Below are 23,590 nucleotides of genomic sequence, written 5' to 3' on the forward strand. Positions count from 1 at the left end.
TTTGTTGCATCGTATCCTAAGTCCTGCATCACACCACCACCCACGGGGGTCTTGCAAGACCTGTTAAAAGGGCAGATATTAATTCCTAGTGTAGCTACCTTCCACTAAGTGGCGCTGTGGAAAATTATTCCATCACTTATTTGCATAACTATTTCCCAGGGAGCATTGCATGGTTTATAAGACTCTCTACACCCTTGTGATGCTCTCCACAAGGAAAAACATTACCTCAGGGAAAAAAATAAGCCATTTGCAATGTCATCAGTGCTAAGTTACTGTTTGCGGATTCTGTGAATGGAGCATCAAATGCTCTAGGAATACATTTGCACATATGCTTATACTAGTGGTAGTTGAGAAATAGTGTTATTTAGGGATGACATGTCTTAAGCGCAACTTCACATAGGCCCTGTAGGCAATCTGGTTCACCCCAATCTTAAAATGAATGACATGGCAGCCTGCTGTCTATTTGACAGTATGTGAGAGGCTACGTTAATGATGTACAATTGTAATTCACCATTGTAAGTATAGTACATTGCTGAAGAAGACCTATAAGGAAAGCCATGCCTTAGAAAGAAAGCAAGGAATCCATACTGTTCTAGAATCTGCTGTGGTCCCGTACCACTGTCCTACCCCTCGTCCATTTCTCTCTGCCTTCATCTCCCAGCCTCATCCATGGTAACTGGTATGACTTGATAAAGTCTCCATTAGTAGTGGTTCCAGTCTGTGTCTCTAGTGTCTTTGGAGGACAGGAGGGATTTTGTTACGTTCGTCATGTACATTTAATGAGGATACATTGTGTCCCTTTTCTCTTAGCCTGTTTTGTAATAGAACATAAATCTCATTCATCCTTCACTTATCTTTGGACAGGATGAACATTCCATGACTTTCACATTCTTGTCTTATCTAAAACACATTATTTCCATTCTCCACTTTTGCTCATTTCCATGAGGGAGAAAAGTCTCACAAATCAGATATTTGCTTTATTAATAAAGCCTTTTTTCAATCAATCTAATCCCTTTAAGTAACCAAACATCAACTGTGGAACCAGGATAGGTTAAAGCAAATATCTGTAGAGTAGTCGGGGGCTTTTTCATGGGGCGTAGTCGTAAAGACTTCTCCAATAGCAAATTTAGAGGGTGTAACTAGAAGTGCTGGTGCTGTATATGCTAGTCCGATGACAACAAGCAACTCTGCCTTGGCTATAGTATTTAGATAAGGGGCTACACCTCTCTGCATCATAGGTAAGCCAAAGTCTCCTGGTGCAAGCACCGAGTCATGACAGATCCCTAGGGTGACGTCACATCGTGACGTTTTCTTGGCAGAATGTTTTTGCGGAGTGGTTTGCCATTGCCTTCCTCAGTCATCGTTACTCCCCAGCAAGCTGGGTACTCATTTTACCGACCTTGGTGGGATGGAAGGCTGAGTCAACCTTGAGCTGGCTACCTGATCATCATAGAAGCAGGTCCAAATGGTCACATATAGAAGGAGCTTCATCTCAGTTGTTCCTTTTTCAATGAGTGCTGGAAACCTATGCATGGTCTTCATGGTTCACCAGCAGTATGATGCTAACAAACATAGGAAGTTCTTTGAGCCTACCCTTGTTGATATGAACCTACTTGAGCTTCATATCATCATGATGCCCTCCAATAAATGGGAAGAGAGGACAAGGTTAGTCTTCATCTCTCACTTTAAGAAGGTTTAGTTGTACAAGAGTTGAGGTGTAATTTGAGGCTCCTGGCCCCAAAGCAAAATTTGTAAGTACCAGTCACCTACTATGTGCCATAAGATGTTCTTATGTGGCATAGGGCTCTTTGAGTCTCCAGACATCAGAGCCCAGGTCCAACTGCTACCCCTGAACCTTCTATAGTCACTTTCCTGATAAAAGGGGTCCCCCTTATGTTTGATTTTGGGTCCCTTTTGGGACGTTGAATTGATGATAATACAGGTTTCTGTTTCTGGCGCACCATGAGCATGTGAATAATGTATACCAAATAAATAATCTACAGACAGAGATTAAGTTAGATGACATTTTCACAGCATAAAAACCAGAATCAGCCAATTTAGAAAGGAAAATTCACAACTTGTATGTATTTTGGCACTCGCTGCAAAATCATGGAAACTGAATGTTTGATGATCTGTCTATTGGCAATTCCCTTGTGATGCATCATGTCATGAGGAAGCCCCAGATCTCCGAAGCATTTTACAAAAAACGTGAAGAAGAGACAGAAATTCCACAGTTCGTGCCAGCATGGCATTCCTTGGGGATCCCTCCACAGCTGAAGACTTCCTTTTGTCAATGAAGTGAGCTGAGCAGAAGTTTGCTCCTTTACATCATTGGCATTTGCAAACTGTATAGAGAAGATTTATGAAACAGAACCTGCCATAGGATAAAGTTGGTGAAACTGGCTGTACAGCTCTGTAGCCGCGGCCCCGCTAACTCAATCGATGCTTTTTACTTTCATGCTAACCTCCATTTGCCCAGACGGATTCTTCTTAGGTCTTGCTCAAGTCGGCGATCCCTACTACTCACTGTCAGTGGGTGACATCGGACTTCATTGACAGTCGGACATCACCTATTGTGTTGAATAGAAGTGAGTATGAGAAAATAAACCAGGCATAGAGTCAGCTATAACAGCGAACAATGGGAGGCAACCTGGTTGACAGATTGACAGGCCTGAAAGCCAGACCTAAGAAAAGGCCGTATGGGCAAAAAGAGGTGAATATGAAAAAAAAAGGGGGATAGAGTTAGCCTCACTGACTTTTCCCATGGTAGGTCCTCTTTAAGGCTATAATTTCAGATGTCCATTGAAGTAAAATGCCCCAAATTTATGAAGAGGCGTACTAAATTTGGCATATCTTTGGCAGTCTTTGCATGAGAAATTGAAATCGGTTGGCGCTATATTGGGCATCATTTTCTGGTGCAAGTTATAGTAAACCTATGAAGAGGCACTGGGGGCAAGCTGGGGTTCTCCCTTGCTCACCAGAGGAGGATAGAAGCCTGGTTGGGCGACCGGGGGCACCATTGGAAAAGGGAGACCCAGCTCCTGTAGGCTCACCATCATCTCCTGGTGCATATAGGTAGGAGCTTGCACCAGCAAGGCCTCATGGCCCGGTTCAATCCATACAAGTTCACTTAAAGGGCTCATTTTGTAGGCCCAAAGGTCATGTGCAGTCCTATAACAGTTTCCCGTTGTAAGTCCAAGTATTGCAGTTTAACTATCTGGTTCACCAGAAATAGTCTCCAGCCTGGGTGCCGGGTCTATTGATATGAATTGTCTTCCCACTTAGCAGGGCTCTCAATAGTCCTTATCAAGAGTAACTTTCCAAGTATGAGACTTTCACTGGTGTTTACCTGATGATCGGGTTTGCTTCTGTTCATCCTCCAACAAAGTTTGAGGATGGGAGGGAGCGGCAGGTTCCATGCAACTTTGTAGTAGTGTTACACTGATTCCAACTTCCAACATCAAGCTTTCTCATCACGGACACTTTACAGGAGGTGCTCCAAGCACATCTTCTTGTCACTGCTATTCACTTGCTCTGGCCACCTTCCCGTTTTTGATCAGTGATTCCCCACTCAGCACCAGACGCTACTTGAGCCCTCCCTCTCTTAAAGGGACCACATTAATTATATAGAAGACACATCCTAAACAGTAATACATCAATATAACAGCAAAAAGTTTACCCCCCCCCCTTACACCTGTCAGGCCTTTTAGCCTCCTGTCCTGCTAAATTCCACCCACTTTCCTTCTCACTTTTCATAAGTAGTGGGGGAAACACAGAAAAGCAAAAAGTTACAAACTTTAGCAGAAATATTATATGTGCCAAAACTTTGTGACTTTTTTACACAAGAATACTAGCGTGCATTGGTTAATAGAGTCTCCCCTATGTCCTCAGATGCAACTGAAATGAATAATAAAGCAAGTTTGCAAACAGTCTTGATTAAAAATATCCTAACCTATCCTAAAAATAATCTGTGTTTCCATGGTTACAGACTACAAATAAGCCAAGTGTAGTATGATCCTGCAATCTTGCTTCATGTTTTTCTGTCCTTTGGTTCTTGCTAATACACATTCAATAGGATGAAAGAAGTAGAGGAAAGATGGAAGAGAGTATGACTGTCCATTACTGACTGTCTGGGACAGGAAGTACCTATCTGATATGAGTAAGAGGCTAGGAGATTCAGATAGAAAGAAATAACCAAAGTAACACTAGCTTACTTATATATACTGTGGGGATAGCTATATAGCGAATGAAAAAAATAATCACCAGAGTGGCCCTTTAAAGGAATCCCAAAGGCCCCCACCCAACCATAAAGAAAATGATGCATCTGCACCAGGCCTCCTGGCAGCGGCACCGCTTATAACTGTACCGTTGAAAATTATTGCAGAGCTTAAAAAATAATAAAACAAGACATACTCACCTCTTGCATGCCCAATCTGCTCTGACCCAGTGGCTTCTACTCATTTTCGGGTTGAGCAGCAATGTGGCCATCTAAGTGTGGGACTGCAGCAGCCAATCACCATTCTCAGTACAGTTGAGGCCAGTGATTGGTGTGGTTATGTTCTTAGACTGGCACATGACCACTAGACCCAAAAGTGAGTGGACACCAGAAGCTGTATGGCAGAGTACAGCCTCCTGGGTTCAATGAGTATGAGCTTTTAATCCTTCATGAGGCACAAAAATATTCAAAGACGTAGGGGAGCGGGGTGATGGTTTGGGAGGGAAGGGCACTTATGGCACATATGCTCTGCACTTACCATACGTCCTTTATAATACTGATGTCCGCTCATGTGGCAAAGGGACCTTTGGGCCCACTCATAGTAACGTAGTATGTAAGGCTTAAAAAAATTGGTCCATTTAGTTCAGCCTATTACTCCCCAATATTAATCCGAATGAAGGCAAAAAAAACCCCAATGAGGTAGAAGCCAATTTTTCCCATTTACAGGAAAAAAATTCCTTCCCAACTCCAATCTGGCAATTGGAATAATCCTGGGATCAACAACACTTCAAGCACCAGGACCCAGATGTGACTACTACTTCTGTACCCCTATAGGGACCCCCTTGAATGTATTATGGAGCAGTATGTAATACAACACGATATCATCTAATTTACTAACTACAGCTTAACTCCAGCCAGCTCCTTGCCCAAGGGGCTACACAAGTGGAAAGGCCAATTCCTTTCCAGTCAGAACATTTTAAAATTCCAGTCTCTCAGTGGCCACTTGTAACTGTAAGCGTTCCGGGTACTATAAATCACTGGCTGCTTCCTCTCGACCCCCAGCACTAGCTGAAAACTCTTAAGTGATCGAAGGAATCTGCGGAAAGATTTTTCAGCTGTCCCTTAAGGCTTGATAGGAAGTAGTTCAGAATTGTAAAATTCCGTGGACAGATCTATTATTTCTTCTTAGCTTCCCTGCACAATGGAGGAACCCCTTTATGACTTTCTACACTAGCCAGCTGGTTTAGAACACCACACCTTCTTAACTCTTCGGCTCCGTAGGCAGTTTTCTTTCTTCCACTGTCATTTTTTTTCATCCTAGGCTTCTAAGAGCCATTACTTTATTTTATTTTTTTCATTGATAAGTGCTTACTGTTTGTGTGATGAGTTATATCTTTAATGGCAACATTTAATGTAACAAGATGTGATACGGGAGGGCATGGAGGCTCTAGTACCCTGTTGTACCCCCTCTAACTTGGATACAAGATGTGATACGGGAGGGCATGGAGGATCTAGTACCCTGTTGTACCCCCTCTAACTTGGATACAAGATGTGATACGGGAGGGCATGGAGGATCTAGTACCCTGTTGTACCTCCTCTAACTTGGATACAAGATGTGATACGGGTGGGCATGGAGGCTCTAGTACCCTGTTGTACCACCTCTAGCTTGGATACAAGATGTGATACGGATGGGCATGGAAGATCTAGTACCCTGTTGTACCACCTCTAACTTGGATACAAGATGTGATACGGGTGGGCATGGAGGCTCTAGTACCCTGTTGTACCACCTCTAGCTTGGATACAAGATGTGATACGGATGGGCATGGAAGATCTAGTACCCTGTTGTACCACCTCTAACTTGGATACAAGATGTGATACGGGTGAGCATGGAGGCTCTAGTACCCTGTTGTACCACCTCTAGCTTGGATACAAGATGTGATACGGGCAGGCATGGGGGCTATAGTACCCTGTTGTACCACCTCTAGCTTGGATACAAGATGTGATACAGGCGGGCATGGAGGCTCTAGCACCCTGTTGTACCACCTCAACAAGCAAGCATGGAGGCTCTAGTACCCTGTTGTACCGCCTCAACAAGCAAGCATGGAGGCTCTAGTACCCTGTTGTACCGCCTCAACAAGCAAGCATGGAGGCTCTAGTACCCTGTTGTACCGCCTCTAGCTTGGATACAAGATGTGATATGGGCGGGCATGGAGGCTCTAGTACCCCGTTGTACCGCTTCTAGCTTGGTTACAAGATGTGATATGGGCGGGCATTGAGTCTCTAGTACCCAATTGTACCGTCTCTATCTTGGATACAAAATGTGATACGGGTGGCCAAAAATATGTGCAAGACAATAATAACATGACAATAATGCCAACCTTATAACCTGCGCCGGTTATATTTTTGGATATTTTTTGCAGAGACATTCCTCCTTTAACATGACATGCTAGATGCCTTCCATTTTTTATGCATTGTTTCTTTTTATTTGAGAACTCATCTCTTTATGTGATATTTTAATATTATTCTATTTAATTCACACCTTCACTGGTCCCAACACCTCCTAACAGTCTGGTCAGACGATCCTCTCTACTGGTGATCTGTAGATGGGGTCTTGGGCCCGGTCGCCTTGTGGTTCCTCACACATCCACTGGTCCCAACACCTCCTAACAGTCTGGTCAGAACATCCCAGGTGACGGCAATTCGGCGATACGACGATCCAGCTTCTCACATCCCAATAATGCGTCCCTCTCAGACTCTGGTAATTGGGTGAAATCTCTTCTATGCGCCGTAGAGGCGGCTAGTGGCCAACAAGCTCTACACAAGCTGAAGAGGAGGCCACTACACACAAGGAGCCTCCGAGAGCATCTTATAGGCCAGGGGGGGAACCACTTTTAGGGCCTCCGGTGACAAGACCGTTCATCTAATCACCACAACTCTAATCACTTGTATATCTGCCTGAGATGAAACTGCAGGACAAGTTTTGCAGCAAAACGACAACTTTTTCTAGGGGCGGGATTTAATTTTTGATAATGAGTGTAATTTAATAAAAAACATTGAAAAAAATGTGGGGTGGAATGGATAAAAAAAGGCAATTAAACTATCATTTTCTGCATTGTGTTTTTATGGTGTCCACTGTGAACTGTCGATATTTTTTTTCAAGCCTTTCCCTGAAAATCACTGCAGGGGTTGCCAGCAGCTGATTGCCTTTTGAAGGCAATGGACATGCACCGCATTCACACGTGTTTGTGTGCGTACGCGGGTGCGCGGTTTTGTGCGCACCTATGTATGCACACGCTCATGTGAATGCACTCAGGATGCAAGCTATCTCCCTGCCAAGTTTAATCAAAATCTCTTCAGCGGTTTAGCCGTAAAAGGTAACAGACAGACAGAGTTACTTTTGCATTCATCATATTGTGGGCAATAGCCGATTTTTTATTGTTTTTTACTACTTTCAACCCCTTGACACCACATGACATATATTTACGTCATAGAGGAGAGCGGTCTATATAGAGTGGGATCGAGAGCCAATCCCACTCCATGTACAATGGTAACTGTCTGTCTTTGACAACAGACACCAGCCTGCAACAGCCGCTATCAGTATAAATGCTCTTTGTGACTGTTAACCCTTTAAATGCTGCTGTCAGTTCTCACAGTGGCATTTTAAGATCCAGTGGTGCCTTGGGTTAAAAGTTTAATTTGTTCCGTGACGGAGCTCTTAACCCAAAACACTCGTAAGTCAAATCAATTTTCCCCATTGACATAAATGGAAAAGCCATTAATCCGTTCCGGATCGCGAAGCTCTCCCACTGATTTCAATGCGGATGGTGTTGCCCCATTGAAAGCAATTGGACGCCGGCACCCCCGCAGTGATTTTCGTGGAAGGGCTTTAAATATAAGCCCTTCCCTGAAAATCATCCCTAGCTGCAGTAAAAAAAAAATATATATATATACACTCACCTGTCTGCCGGGGCTCAGGCGCATCTAGCCGCTGCTTGTTCTCCCTGCATTGCTCTGAAGCTTTTCAGCAGGCGGTGATTAAAAATGCAGGGACACGCCTGAGCCCCTGCAGCATCGGACAGGTGAGTATATATTTTTTACTACAGCTAGGGTTACCCTACAGCTAGGGTTAGCTATATTTAAAGCCCTTCCCCAAAAATCACTGCAGGGGTTGCCGGCAGGCCATTGCTTTCAATGGTGCCACCGACAGCAACAGTTACCCCATTGAGAGCAAGGCTCTTAACCCAAGTTTTTGCTCTTAAATCAGAGAAAAAATTCAGGAGAGTGCCTGCTCTCAAGTCAAAAAGTTTGTAAGCTGAGGCACTCTTAACCCAAGGTATCACTGTACATCTTCTTGCAGCCCTCACTGAGGGCTGGAGGGTAGGGTGGGTACAGCCAGCCTGCAGCTCATGAATATCTAGGACTACTTTAAGTAGTCCTTTATGCATGTGCTGCTACTGATAAAAGGCACGTTTCTCTAAAACTACTGCACAGATTCACATAGCAGACAGAATACTGAAATCAGTGTTGCTGTCATTACCTTGTGCTGCCCTCAGAGTGGAGAACAAAAAGATGGTGACAGAGTTTCTTTAAATGTCCTGATCACTGTTTGGTGGCCCCGAACGGCTTCCCCGCAGTCAGGTCGTGAGGTGCTCTTCAGTTGCCATGGCAGCCTGGAACTTTACCAAGGCCCCCAGGGTTGCCATGGCTGACTGTCATGATAGACTGCCTGTCAGGATGCAGTATAATGCAATATTATGGTATTGCATTATACTCTATGAGTGATCAAATGATCTTAAGTTGAAGCCCCTATGGGGGCTAAAAATAATGTAAAAGTGAGTTTAAAAAGTTTTATTAATTATTAGAAAAAATAAAAGTTAGTAAAAGTTAAGAAAAAACGTTTCCCTATATTTATAATTTAAAAATCAAAACAAAGAAACCCCTAAACATATTTGATATTGCTGTGTTCATAAACGTCCGATCCATCAAAGTATCGCATTATTTATCCCGCATGGTAAACATTTCCAGAAAAAAAACCACAGCGCCAGAATGGGGTTTTTGGTCACCCCCGACTACAAGAAAGAACTGAATAAAAAGTTGTGAAAAAGTCTTATGTACTCGAAAATGGTACCAATAGAAGCTACAATACGTCCTGCAAAAACCAACATAACATAAAATAGTTACGACTTTTTGAAAGTGGGAAGGAAAAACTAAAAATAGGGGAGAAAAAAGCCCACAACCTTAAGGGGTTAACAAATTAAGTATTTTTTTTTTTTAAGAAAACCTTCAGTCCCCATTTTCTGCCCCCCATTACTTTTTGTTATTCCGGTGCTGTGCGAAGACTTGTTTTTACAGGGCAAGCTTTCATTTCTAGTTGTACTATTTTGGGATACATAACCTTTTGTATTAAAAATTTTCATCGGACATGGGGTGACAAAAAATGAAATTCAGGCATTTTGTTTGGCTATGAAGCCATGGACCCCAGATGTCAACAAGGCACTGTGCAGACTGGTGGTGGTTCCATACTGGTGTAGGAAGTGTACTTATTAGAGATGAGCGAGCGTACTCGGATAAGCGGTACTCGCTCGAGTAATTGGCTCTATCCGAGTACCGCTGTGCTCGGGGCTAAAGATTCGGGTGCCGGCACGGAGCAGGGAGCTGCAGGGGAGAGCGGGGAGGAACGGAGGTAAGATCTTTCTCTCCTTCTCTCCCGCCCGCTCTCCCCTGCTCCCCGCTGCGACTCACCTGTCAGCCGCAGCGGCACCCGAATCTTTAGCCCCGAGCACAGCGGTACTCGGATAAAGCCAATTACTCGAGCGAGTAGTGCTTATCCGAGTACGCTCGCTCATCTCTAGTACTTATGCATTGGTTGGGTCCGCTGATTCTCCTAAACATATCATTGACTGATGCCCGCCGTGTTTCACTGCTTGGTGACCATTTTCAGCCCTTCGTGGACTTCATGTATCCCTACAATGATGGGATATTCCAACAGGATAATGCCCTGTATCATCAGGCCTAATTTGTCAAGAATTGGTTCTGGAGAGTTACTATGAATGGTGTGGCCTGTAAATTTGCCCAACACGAGCCCAATTGTGCACCCACAAATACCATAGAGATGCGGGTGGCTATCTAGACGTTTTCCATTCAACCGTGGAAAGGATGCCACGTTGAGTTGCTGCACTTTGCCAGGCTAGATGGGGTCAAACACTATATGAGTTCCTGTCCTATGACTTTTGGCATGTCAGGGTATACTGTATATGCATAGATAATTATATGGATTTTATATGGATATAAGAATATATAAGAAGGTCAACCTTAAATGGAATGAAACAACATGTAGGGAACTTAGACAATATGGAGGACAACGAATCTTGTTCAACCTGATCAATAGAACTTTTTTGACACATATGAAAGGTGGGATCTGATAACAGTCACTGTAGCGGGGTGTTAGCTGTCTTTGACACGCACCATGTATGTATGGAGCAGGCTCAACTCCCAAAGCCACTCCATACAAACTCCGCACATCTGCCGTACATGACTTTTTAATCAACTTTTTTTTTTCAAAAAGTGCAATTCTGGCATTTTGCTTTTTAAGTATTTTTTATAGTGTTCATTCTGCAAGATAAATAATATGATAATTCAGTACTTCAAACTCCGAACTATCAGCTCCCACAATACATTGTGATCCGGTAGTAGGAAACTACCAGAATTTCTGACTTTAGTTTTAGACTTCTTTAGAATGGAGATGGAACCATGAGGAGATTCAGAGTCAGTATAAGAGAAGTAAAGCAAATTATTTGCAAAGTTACTTGATGTTATTGCACATTATGTTATTGTCAAACTCACCCAGGTCAGAGCACTGTACTACACGTAGGTGGCACTGGCATCCAAATGGACATAAGTCAAAGGGAGGCATGGGAGGGGCTAAAACGGTAGGACCGGCAAATGGAGGAGACGGAGTAAAACCTGACCCATCTTCATTTGCCTCATCTTTCATCATTGTTAGTCCATCGTCCATTGAAAAGTCCCAGAATCCTCTTTGTTCGAATGGCAGTGCATTGCAGAGGATTACCCAGGAACACAGGAGAAGTAAGGTCTTCATTATTCCAGTGATAACCTTAGTAGACAGAAGACAAATGTTGGTCAGTTTACAAAATGCCTGAATAATTGTAACTCTTATATTCCTTATATTTCATGTCCTATTTCTCTGCTTGCTGCCTCTTTTACAAAAGAGCCTTTGAGAGGTCTGGCCCAATCGTGGTTGGTCCCATCTCATTTGCTATTGAGTGGAAAAGCCTATGCAGGACTTCCGTCTCCAGAGAAACTGCATTAATAGCAAGCAAAAGTGCAGGAAATTGGACTAAGGGTCATGGGAAGGGGATTCATGGCCAAGCAAACCCCAGGCCCTTCTGTACTGGGTGGCAACACCTGGCATCATAATAGGGACTAGAGATGAGCGAGCATACTCGCTAAGGACCATTACTCAAACGAGCATTGTCCTTAGCGAGTACCTGCCTGCTCGGTAGAAAAGATTCGGGGGGTGGGGAGCGGCAGGGGGAGAGCGGGGTGGAACGGAGGGGAGATCTCTCTCTCCCTCTCTCCCCCCCACTCCCCCCTGCTTACTCCCACAACTCACCGCTAACCCGCGCCGGCACCCGAATCTTTTCTTCCGAGCGGGCAGGTACTCGCTAAGGACAATACTCGCTCGAGTAATTGTCCTCAGCGAGTATACTCGCTCATCTCTAATAGGGACCCATTTTGACATTTGCTTTGGAGCTTTGCCTCTACACCCCTGCATGAAAACATCTTCTTTATGATGATGTTCTCCACTTTCGGTGCTTTTAGTGATCCAAAAACACTTGCAATTTATTGCATGTTTCCAAATGTGAAGCATCGTTTCAACATAATTACGTAACACCCAGTCAACATTGATTCTTCCAAGAACTTTTACAGTTTCTATAATTCTCCAAGCCGCACAAAATAATAAACAATAAAACGAGAAAAACAAAAATTCGCAGTTCATTGCTGACAAATTCTCCCTAGATCTCCAAAAATGATCATCTACCTTCTATGTGGCAGTTATAGCTTTATATGTAACCATGTTGTAGAGCAAAAATCACGCTTTCCCTTGTAAAACAAAAAATGCAAGACCTGTACCCACATCCTACCAATGAACACCATCCACATACCCAACACACAACGCTACTATAAAATCACTGACTCTTTCTCCTATACGTCCTCCAGTGGGGTACATGATACTGTGTACAAGGTGCTGTGATAGAATCTATATTGGGGAAACAAAATCCATCGAGCGCTCAGGTCTGTCATTGGCTGCCGAGCCTGTGATGTCCTGTAAACATGACATCAAAGGGGAGATCCAGAGCAGGGGCGCGGGACACAGCGGGAGCGAGGAGTGGTGAGTATATGCTGGTTTCTTATTTTACTGCATAGGGAATGGAATTTAGACAACCCCTTAAAGTAACCATGTATATTCCATTGAAATATGCCTCAAGTACATGTAGGGGCCTGGAAGCATAGGATAAAGGTTCATTGATATATCAAACCCCATTTAGGCCATCAAAAATGTTGGAAGGTTAAATGCACATTTGCACTTTTCAATACATCAATTGAATGATACTCAATAGAAAAACCTATTATATGGAACAATATGGTGAGCTTTATCATAAGTACCATTAATTCCCAAAATGGGATTAGAGTGGTTGTCCACACTGGACAATCCGACTCCCATTGATCATCTGTAACCTGTGGAGAAACCTCTCTGTGAATGTTCAATTTCTCAGTGAGTTGGCAGTGTCATGCAGGACAGGACAGGTCCTTCAGAATGAGAGGTACTCCATTCTTGCCAAGAGATGAAGGTCCTGAATGGAAGACCCTCACCATTAACTCACGATGATTACCTAATAGGGTATGTGAAAATAGGGTTTTTAAATTAGACAAGCTCTGTGCTAAGACCAAATAAAACTTATTTCTAAATGTTTTGCTCCATCCTCACAGATCTATTGATGTCCCATATCTTCAAACCACTCTAAATCTATTCTAAAGTCTTCGAGGTTGACCATGTGAAGACATTCCAATTTAGTAGGTCCTGTTATAGTACAACCCCCAACAGATAATCAATTTTGGAGACTACTTGGTATAATTTTTCATAACCAGTCTAGATGCAGTAAACCCATGAACACTCAAGCCTCCTCCACCAGGAGTAATATTCTAACCAGATCATTAGATACAAGACCCAAGTAAATTGAATTCGAGCTCAGGTTCCTATCACCAAATAGTAAAGGTTATGAGTAGAGATGAGCGAGCACGCTCATTTTAGGCAGATACGCGAGCGAGCATCGGTCTTCTCGAGTAACTGATTACTCGTCCCAGCAAATGCAGGGGGCGGAGGGGGTAAGAGGGGAGCGGGGGGGGGGGGGGGGGGGGCGAGAGAGAGAGATCTCTCTTACTCTCACCTCGCCCGCCATCCCCTGCATTTGCTCGGATGAGTAATCAGTTACTTGAGAAGACCGATGCTCGCTCGAGTATCTGCCATAAACGAGCGTGCTCGCTCATCTCTAGTTATAAGCCAAAGCCGGGCTGGCCTCCATCTACCAAAGGACCCCAATGCAACCACATGGTTTGTCACTATGACACATTTGTATTTGTTATAACGAGAGATCTCAAGAATGACTACAGATTATATTATTCTTTGAAACAAGCAAGGGAATAGCATGTCTACAGTCTGTGGTGTGACCGTTGCTTTAAATGACCATTCTGTAATGGAATGTCCAGCAAAAATAGCTACAAAATTATAGCCCATGACCAGCAGCTGAATTCACAATTACAGGCACAAAATATCCAGCGAATGGAACTGCCTCAAGGATGAGTTCCACTTCTCTCATATTATAAGCTGTAATTTAGGAACATTTGAGTTGTTTCAGAATAATTAGCCATGATTGATCATAGAAACACAGGTAAACACAGTAATTCACTCATTGCCATGTTCTAAATTTGGGCATTTGGACCCACACTGTTTCGCTAGAGTAATGACTACTAAAACTCTATGAGATGGTGCAAAATCTATTAACAAAGGATAATCATAATCAACCATCACTTTAAGTATACAAATCATTTCCTCAGGTTTTAAGGTTTCTGAGAAAAGAACTATCTCATGTATCATACTGATTATTGAAGTTGTGACCCCTTTACTTTTCTTAGGATGTAAAGAATGGATGTGTCAAATTTCATTTTTGTGAGGTTCAGATGTGTGTTATTAGTTACATTACATAGGGGGTCACTTACTTTTTGCACTTAGAATTTAATAATTAAGTTGTGACCCCTTTACTTTTCCTATTTAGGACCTAAAGAATGCTCCTGCCAAATTTCATGTTTGTACGACGTCGGGAAGTTAGAGAATTAGTGGTGAGTTAGCCAGTCAGCAAGTCAGTCAGTCAGTGAGGGCTTTCACCTTTATATATATATATAAGGTGAAATATATATATATTCTAAAGACAATGTCCTACACAATGGGGCTTATTTACTTTAAACCAATGTTTTATGCACCGGTCTAAGTAATCCCTGCACCGCCTCTTAATATATTTGCTACGAGCAGCAAATATATTAAGAGGCTTCATCTGGCAACACCTCCATGTGTCAAATGAAAACCTATGGCAGCTAGGAGCTGGAGTAGGCGTTTGCTATAATGTACACCAGTTTCTGGCTTAGATTATAGTAAATGCGATTGGCCAGGTGCATCCACACCCTTTATATTGACTCCTCCCACTATTGAAAAAGGGTCGGGTTGCGGCATAAGTAAGCAAAAGGTCAGTTGTGCCAAAATTCTAATGTTTGGAGTCTAGGTCATCATATATTAATCCCCAGTGTTCTTTGAGTCCTTGAGTCAACCTTGGGCATGATACTTCAGTCTGCAGAGGGAAAGTATGAAAAGTTAACAGTCGTTGCCAGAATGCATTATAGGGAGGGCAAAAGGGGCAAGTGCCCAAGGATTTCCCATCGTCTAGGTTCCTCCACCACTCAGCAGGCATATTATAGCTATGCTATTTGGGCAGTAAGGGGGCATTATTTGGAGGCTTCATGGTACTTGTCTCTTTCTGAAAAACTATTGCTGTGGTTGACCTGTTTGTAACCCTTTACCTTTTACTTTTATCTCTATCCTCCACAGTCCTAGGGCTTGGGATATTGTAGTCAGAGTAAGTGACTACTTAATAAAACGAGTGAACTATTATTTGACTTTTCTGTAAACCTGAAGAAGACTAAGGATGGTTTTATAAGGGCTGATAGTTGCCCAAGTGATCACTCAATAGAGCGATTACAGGTGACTGTTGTCCCAACACAGAACCTGACAGGGCAAGCAAGCAAGAACCACTCACTTGTCAGAGTCACTTAGTTTTTAGCTCACCTAAAAAACAAGTGACTGTCAGCCCGTGTAAACTGGCAATCGTTGATCTCTGAACGACTGCCTTTTTACTGTGAATGGAGACGAATGGTTGGAAGAGATCGCCAGCACACTCTGCCTCTATTCAGTGAGCTTTTATCAGTTAAGTTATAATCGTTAGGATGGCTATTGGGCACTTAAGCACTCAACAGCCATCCTATGTAAAACCACCCTAACATGGGACACCAATCTAATGGTACCTAAAAATAGCAGGCAGTATGAAGGTCAATGGTAGGGTACAAATCCGATGAACCAGTAGAGTAGGGATCAGCTATTACCTATTCTAGGTACTCAACTAGAAGACTAAAAGTACTCCAACTGGGCCTTGCTGGATGAAGCATGTTCATATTGAAGGTCCCAATAGAGCATTGGGTGCTCATGGATAGTGAATCTTTATTGCAGTCTATAGGAGCTACAGAAACAGCTGCACATACTCACATACTTATTTCCATATGTCACCTAGACTTCAATGGCAAGTTGACTGCGGGCACATGGCCAACCCTCCACCGGAAATGTGAGACCAAAAACTGCTGGCTGTCAAATTGATATCCCATATATCATAATGGTAAGAACAACCCTTAAAAGTACAATGTATATATGGGTGTCAACCTTATCATGTTGAGTTTGATCCAGATCTACTAGACCGTTATGGACCTTGATTTTGTTGACTGGTTCAGTTTTGGGCTACTTGGTGAAATTATCCATGAGACCCTTGCACATATGGTTCCTGTTTTATTTCTGTTTTGCTTATTACAAACTTCCCACAACGTGGTTTTTCTCAATTCGTGAGCCAAGCCCCAAAATACAGAAGACTGATTTTATTTAATCTGTTACATTCTTGGCAATGTGTAGTACGTCAACTCTTTTCGATCAAGGAGACCTTATGCTATCTAGCTTTATAAGAACTAATCTTGGTTTCATGTTCTTCTACAGCTTTGTATACATAAGGACAACCATAATGTAAAACTGTTTGTTTGACTGTGCAGTAAAGCAGCTGCTCTTGTTTAGTGACAAAGCATTAGTAAGAAAATTACTACCACCATGAAGTGAGGCTTAAGGCCTTCCTGAGGATAAAGAAGCAACTGAGCTTAGCGGCGTTATTTGAAGGTCCAGGGTCCAATGGAACATCTGTAACAGAGCAATCCCTACCTATGTCCCAAACTTGTATCCTCTTATGTGGTATAGGGGCCTTTGTGCCACCTTGAGCACCAGGGCCCAGGTGCAACTGCTACCTCTGCAACCCTTATACCACCACCCCTGGCTGAGCTGCTACAATCTGTCATTGACCAATAATTTTCGGGAGGATTACACTTGGCCCCGCAACCTTTTTGAAAAAGTGGGCAGGGACTAGTGTTAGCTGGTAGGGCCACATGTAGCCCTTTAGATTTATTATAATTTGCACCAGAAAGTGGTATAAATTATAGATGAAACCTATACCAGCTCATGGAAGTGCCGCCTGATGCAACAAATAAATTACGATACACAATACATTTATCGTACTGACACGAAGGCAAAATTTGCTTAGTCCATCCTTTCAAATGTCTGTCTAAGTAAATATGCCCCAACGTGTCCATCTGGAGGACCCAACATGTCCATGTAGTACAGACATCATATATTTCAATTAAAATGGTGTAATGCCTCACTTGACCTGTGGTGGCACTGTAGGGAAATCTAACACTTCCTGCCAGGTTCCTCCACTGATTACAGCTAATCTTTGAGGACTTCAGCAGCAGGACTCCCTGAGATTAGCTTATTGTTAGGGCACCCTTCAAACAAAAAGACAATGTCGAGAGCGGAAACCTCTTTAAACATTAAACGTTTCTAAGAAGAAGACAAGAAATATACATCCACAAGACTTCATTGAGTAAGACTACATGTTCTACATTGTACTGAAGACATCTACTACTGTAGCTACAGAAGATAGAGATAGCCATAAACCACTGGTGCACAGCCTTTTGTTATCTAAGGACCACAATGTTATATTGTACTCCATCAAGAAGACACAAGAGCACCGTCTAATCAATGGAGGTGTGAACCATCACGGTATTGCTGATTAGTCTTGTTCTTGTCATTGGAATCTACTAGGAGTAAAACAAGATGGATCAAAATGGAACTGTAACCTGGCTGCTCCCCGCTGGATCCTTGGTAATGCCAGTGTGAATAGTGTGGACTTCACATATTGTTCCACTACTGTGAAAGTATTTAGTCAGCCTTCAGATTCCATTGACCATTGGCCAATTTGGCTGTCCCAAATGAAAGTGCTATGCAACCTAACTTTAGACTTAAAATCTATATGCCTCTACTATCTAAACCTGACCTCCTAATGCCAATCCCTACTGCCCCTACTCAACATCCTAGGCTTGGTTTTGACCCCACTGTCTGTTATCACTTTGTATTGTTATGACTCACAGTATGGAAGTGTATGTGTTTAGTTAACATTAGCATTTTACAAAGCCCTTGGAGGAGCATTCTTTCATTCGGCACAATTATGGTTCCTGGCTTCTCAGCTGTGAGCTTCATTCCTTTTTACAGACTTCTCTTTTTTTTGCATAGCTTTGCTTACAATCCATTCGGTGCCAAAGATAATAAATCTTAGACTCCTCGTTCATTGCATTTTATGTGTAATGTATACCGAATGTGTACAGGAAGAACATGAATGTTGAAAAGTTAACCCATATCTGCTTTGTCATAGAAAACAGCAGACAACCCGTGGCTGGATTATAGGGAAGGCCAAAGGTGCAGTTGGCCAAGAGCCTCCACCACATAGGGTCCTCCAGCTCTAGGATCCTTTAGGAACTCCCAGCAGTAAGGTATGAGAGTTGCAACTCCTTGCTCTTTGTTCAGAGTTCTGATACCACATCCGCCTGCATATGTAGCTAGAAGAAATCCAATGACAAGCTCTTTGGAAGTTTGATGAGAATTGTTCAGGCTACGTACAGGTCAGATCTCATCACATAACTGATGACGACTAAATTAATGTTCAAGAAGTCATTTAATCTTATGTATGATTTGTCAGTGCTTGGCATTGCTGGGCTATAACAACAGACAACCCAGTGCTAGATTGTAAGGAGGGCAATATGGGCAGTTGTCTAAGGTTCTCCACCATGTAGTGGCCTCCACCTTCATGATCCCTTGAGCACTTTCCAGAAACTCCCAGCAGTTAGACAAAAAGTAACCCTCCGGTTTCATGTCAAAATTCTATCACAGTATAGGAGTAGGGAGGTTGGTCCATTACCTGTAGTTGTTCTTCTCTAATGTACCTCTGATTTACCTGTTCTGGTCCTGGTTTTTGGCTGTCTGCAGCAATTTTCTATCTACCTAATGCACACTGTGCACTGCTCTCTGATTGACCAGCACTGATCACATGAGCAATTTTGGTCAATCTGAGAGCAGGTCTAACACTATCAATGCAGTGTGGGGATTACGTAGTCTGAAGATTGCATTGGCCATCTTGGACAGCCAAAAACAGGACCCAAAGCTGGCAGATCAGGGGGATGACAGAGAAAAACAACTGCAGGTAATATAGCACTCGCCCCTCCGATCCTGCGACAGAATTTTGTCTGAAAACCGGAGGGTCGCTTTAAGACTTGCAACTCCTTCCACTTTTTTTGGAGCTCCGACATCCTGTTTGCCTGCACTTCTATAGGCTTTCTTGACCTCCAAGGCAACAAGGGTTCAAAACATTGGGCGGCCCTCATACACAGATTGTTGGTAATTACCATCAGCAGGATCTGTCATCTAATGTTTATGGTCAGCTTCAATTAGCCATGGATTATATGCCACTGTTATTTAGGCTTGGTTACCCATCAGATTTTTGCCAAGGCGCCCCACCAACCTTGATTAAACCTTGATAGACTCATATTGGGCTTTAATGCTGTCCACCAAATAAGATGAACTAAAACTCCAGTGAGCACTAAACTGGACTCTCGATGATGGGTCACCTAGTCTAATGATTCTTTTGCATCATGGTTATGGAAGGGTCCAAACTGTGAGCAAGTATGATGGGGTGTTCGTTTATATGGTTTGGTATGAGTAATTTTCTAAGTCAGGGTATTGGTAGGTGGTTCGTCACCCGGAAAAAGGAATTAGTAGAGGCACCATGCTGATGGTGCAGTTTTGGTGCTGGTAATGAGGCAGCAGGACATGAATGATTTGGCTCCAGCCCATATTGTGTATAAGAGGCAACAATAAAGCAACTGTTACAAAGGCCAACAAAAACGGACTGATGTGGAAGTTTGTAGAAATAGAAGAAAAAGATTAAATGGAGCAGCCCCAGTGTGGAATGGTCTGAAATGAGGAACCTGGAGCTAGGTCAGAGGGATAGGATGGAGAAGTATTTTTTTAGGAAGGTGCAGCCCACCCTACGAAACGTTATACCCCCATGGTAAACGTATGGAATCGCAGACAAAAAAATAAAGACTTTCTTTTGAAGGGGTGAATATGGCGCAACTTTCAGACAAAGATAACTGGAATATATATTCTTGCCAAGAAAGATCTCAGTCTATTGACAAGAACACGCGTGTAAGCAAGCTGGTTCTTATCAATAAACTAAGATCTTTTTTGGCAAAAATATATATTCCAGTTATCTTTGTCTGAAGGCTGCGCCATAGTCACCCCTCTAAAAGAAAGTTGTTTTTTTTCTTCCTTGTCTGATGTGGAAGTTTGTCATTGTTAAAAAGGGTATGGAGAAGATAGTCCGGTGAAAGCTTCTGACCACTTTAACTCGGCCACCCGCTCCTTGCAAGTGCCATGTCAACAGTTTAAAGAGATGCTGTTACTTGGCTTAATAAACAAGTTTGTTTCCACCATGTTGAATCTGGGTGATTGTCTTATTGCAGCAAAACCAGTCTGTGTGGGCCAGCGATTTTCTAAAGCCAACTATCCTTGATAAATGCCCAGCTCAGTGGCTTCAACTCAACACGGAACAGTTCTGGGAGCCTCTGATGCAGGTAAGAAAGTCATTGTGAGCCCAGAGCATAGAACCAAACAGGTAGCCCTTTGGCCTATGCCTATAACAAAACGGGTTCAGTCAACCCTAGACTTGTTTTACACCAGACATCATGGGCTTATCCTGTAAGGTGTCAACTAGAGATGAGCGAACGTACTCGGTAAGGCCGATTTCGCAATCGAGCACCGCGATTTTCGAGTACTTCACTACTCGGGTGAAAAGTACTCGGGGGCGCTGTGGGTGAGCGGGGGATTGCAGAGGGGAGTGGGGGGGAGAGGGAGAGAGAGAGCTCCCACCTGTTCCGCGCTGCTACCCCCCCGCTCCACCACGCTACGCCCCGCCCCACAGCGCCCACGAGTACTTTTCACCCGAGTAGTGAAGTACTCGAAAATCGCGGTGCTCGATTGTGAAATCGGCCTTACCGAGTACGTTCGCTCATCTCTAGTGTCAACATAACGAGCAGTTAGTAGGACGTTGCGAAAAACCAACTCCTTTTGCAACATAACAGCACTGCATGTTTCATATCAATCACTCATTGACAGACAGGAATTTCCCATGTACTCTTTAAAAAGAGATTACGCAGAAGCTACAGTTTATATTACAAATGTACGTGTCCCAGCCACTACAGAAGAAGAAACCCTGACCCTATTCTTCAAAAAGAGGGCATCAGCAGTTAAGGTATGTATTAAAAAATATCTTTAAGGATCCTTCATTACGGCTAGGGAAAAGTGATATGGAAAATGACCTGGGGGTACTAGTGGACTGTAGACTTAAAGGGGTTGTCCCGCGAAACAAAGTGGGGTTATACACTTCTGTATGGCCATATTAATGCACTTTGTAATGTACATTGTGCATTAATTATGAGCCAAACAGAAGTTATTCACTTACATGTTCCGTTGCTGGCGTCCTCGTCTCCATGGTGCCGTCTAATCTTCAGCGTCTAATCGCCCGATTAGACGCGCTTGCGCAGTCCGGTCTTCTCCCTTCTGAATGGGGCCGCTCGTGCCAGAGAGCGGCTCCTCGTAGCTCCGCCCCGTCACGTGTGCCGATTCCAGCCAATCAGGAGGCTGGAATCGGCAATGGACCGCACAGAAGACCTGCGGTCCACCGAGGGTGAAGATCCCGGCGGCCATCTTCACAAGGTAAGTAAGAAGTCACCGGAGCGCGGGGATTCGGGTAAGTACTACCCGTTTTTTTTTTATTTATCCCTGCATCGGGTTTGTCTCGCGCCGAACGGGGGGGCTATTGAAAAAAAAAAAAACGTTTCGGCGCGGGACAACCCCTTTAACTGGAGCAATCAATGCCAGTCAGGTTCTGCGAAAGGAAAGTCTTGGGGTGCATTAAAAGAGGTATAGGGGCGAGGGATGAGAACGCTATCCTTCCACTTTATAAGGCATTTGTCAGGCCCCATATGGAATACTGTGTACAGTTCTGGTCACCGGTGCTCAGGAAAGATGTTGCAGTGCTTGAGGGGGTTCAAAGAAGGGCAACTAAATTAATAAATAGAATGGGAGGACTGGAATACCCCGAGAGGCTATCAAAATTGGGATTATTCACCCTGGAAAAAAGACGGCTAAGGGGCAACCAAATAACTATGTATAAATACATTAGGGGACAATACAATGATCTCTTCCATGATCTGTTTATACCCAGGACTGCGACGGTAACAAGAGGGCATCCGCTACATCTAGAGGAAAGCAGGTTCCATCACCAACACAGAAGGGGGTTCTTTACTGTAAGAGCAGTGAGACTGTGGAACTCTCTGCCTGAGGACGTGGTGATGGCAAAATCCATAGAGGAGTTCAAGAGGGGACTAGACGTCTTTCTAGAGTGCTATGATATTACAGGATCTAGACATTAGGTGATCAGCGGGGTTGTTTATCTTAAATGTTGATCCAGGATTACTCTGCTGCCATTATGAAGTCAGGAAGGGTTTTTTTTTTCCTCCATAGGAGCTAATTGACCCACTGTTTTTTTTTTTGCCTTCCTCTGGACCAACAAGGGGGAGGTTAAAACAGGCTGAACTAGATGGGCATTGTCTTCATTCAGCCTAACATACTATGTTAATATGTATTACAGCCTGTATTGTCATTCATAATTATGATGGTTGTCCTTGGAAACAGTCAACAAGTTTATTGTCAGCCACACCCCCAACAGCATAGCTGAGCTCTAGCAATACACTGAGACAATTAGCTTTTAAAACTACTATACAGCACCCGGTGTAAAGACCATACCACTCAGAATTCAAATCACCAGAGCAGGCTCTTTGCAGGCGCTGAACAAGCAGGGGAGGCTGAAAGATTTTAGCTCTGAAACCTGCTGAATTATGAATGCAGCTCTGAAGTATAATATAGGCCTTAACCTAAAGGCTATGTACACCGTTGCACATTTTTTTAAATTTAATGCTTTTTTTGGAAATGAAGACTTTTTAACCCTTTGCAATCCAATTTTGGATTCAGGGTTTCCTAGGGGGCTTTCTCTTTCTGCCATTATACAATGGTGCCATCTGCTGGCTAGAGCCAGTACTGCGGTATGGGACATGCTGGTGTGGACCCCGACAACAGAGCGGCCAGTAATATACAGTAAGAATACCCTGCTGGATGTCTTTCGACATCTGAGCTTTACAGCCTACAAATAGAATGTCTTCAGACGACAGACAGTGGATTGGAAAGAGTTAAAATTCAATTTCGTTAAAAAATGTAATTGGTTTCTATGCTTGTATTGCTTTCCAAGAAAATGCAGACTGGAGGACTGAAATCAAATTCTGTCAGTAAGAGTAGACTGACGTCTTCTCTAGCCTGATTCCCGGTTGTGAATGTGCATTTATTGCAGTTCCACTGAGCTATAACAGAGGGCTGTATGACAGTGCTGGGGGATGGTGGAGGAGATCAGGAGGGCAGAGAGCAGAGAAAGCTACTGTTACAGAGGTCTGTAATTCACACCTCAGAGACAGGATTAGATATACTGTGTAGTA

At 43.3% G+C, this 23,590-nt stretch overlaps 1 protein-coding gene across 1 annotated transcript in view; it reads right to left on the reverse strand.

The window, feature by feature from the left end:
• Nucleotides 1-23,590, reverse strand: part of BGN (biglycan) — a 65,385-nt gene that overhangs the window by 26,635 nt on the left and 15,160 nt on the right. The window contains exon 2 of the mRNA XM_066580674.1: nt 11,060-11,330. Within this exon, the coding sequence (XP_066436771.1) occupies nt 11,060-11,315 (256 nt within the window). The 5' untranslated portion in view covers nt 11,316-11,330. The remainder of the gene's footprint in view (nt 1-11,059; nt 11,331-23,590) is intronic.

Source organism: Eleutherodactylus coqui, chromosome 10, assembly GCF_035609145.1.
Source record: "Eleutherodactylus coqui strain aEleCoq1 chromosome 10, aEleCoq1.hap1, whole genome shotgun sequence".
NCBI classification, from domain to species: domain Eukaryota; kingdom Metazoa; phylum Chordata; class Amphibia; order Anura; family Eleutherodactylidae; genus Eleutherodactylus; species Eleutherodactylus coqui.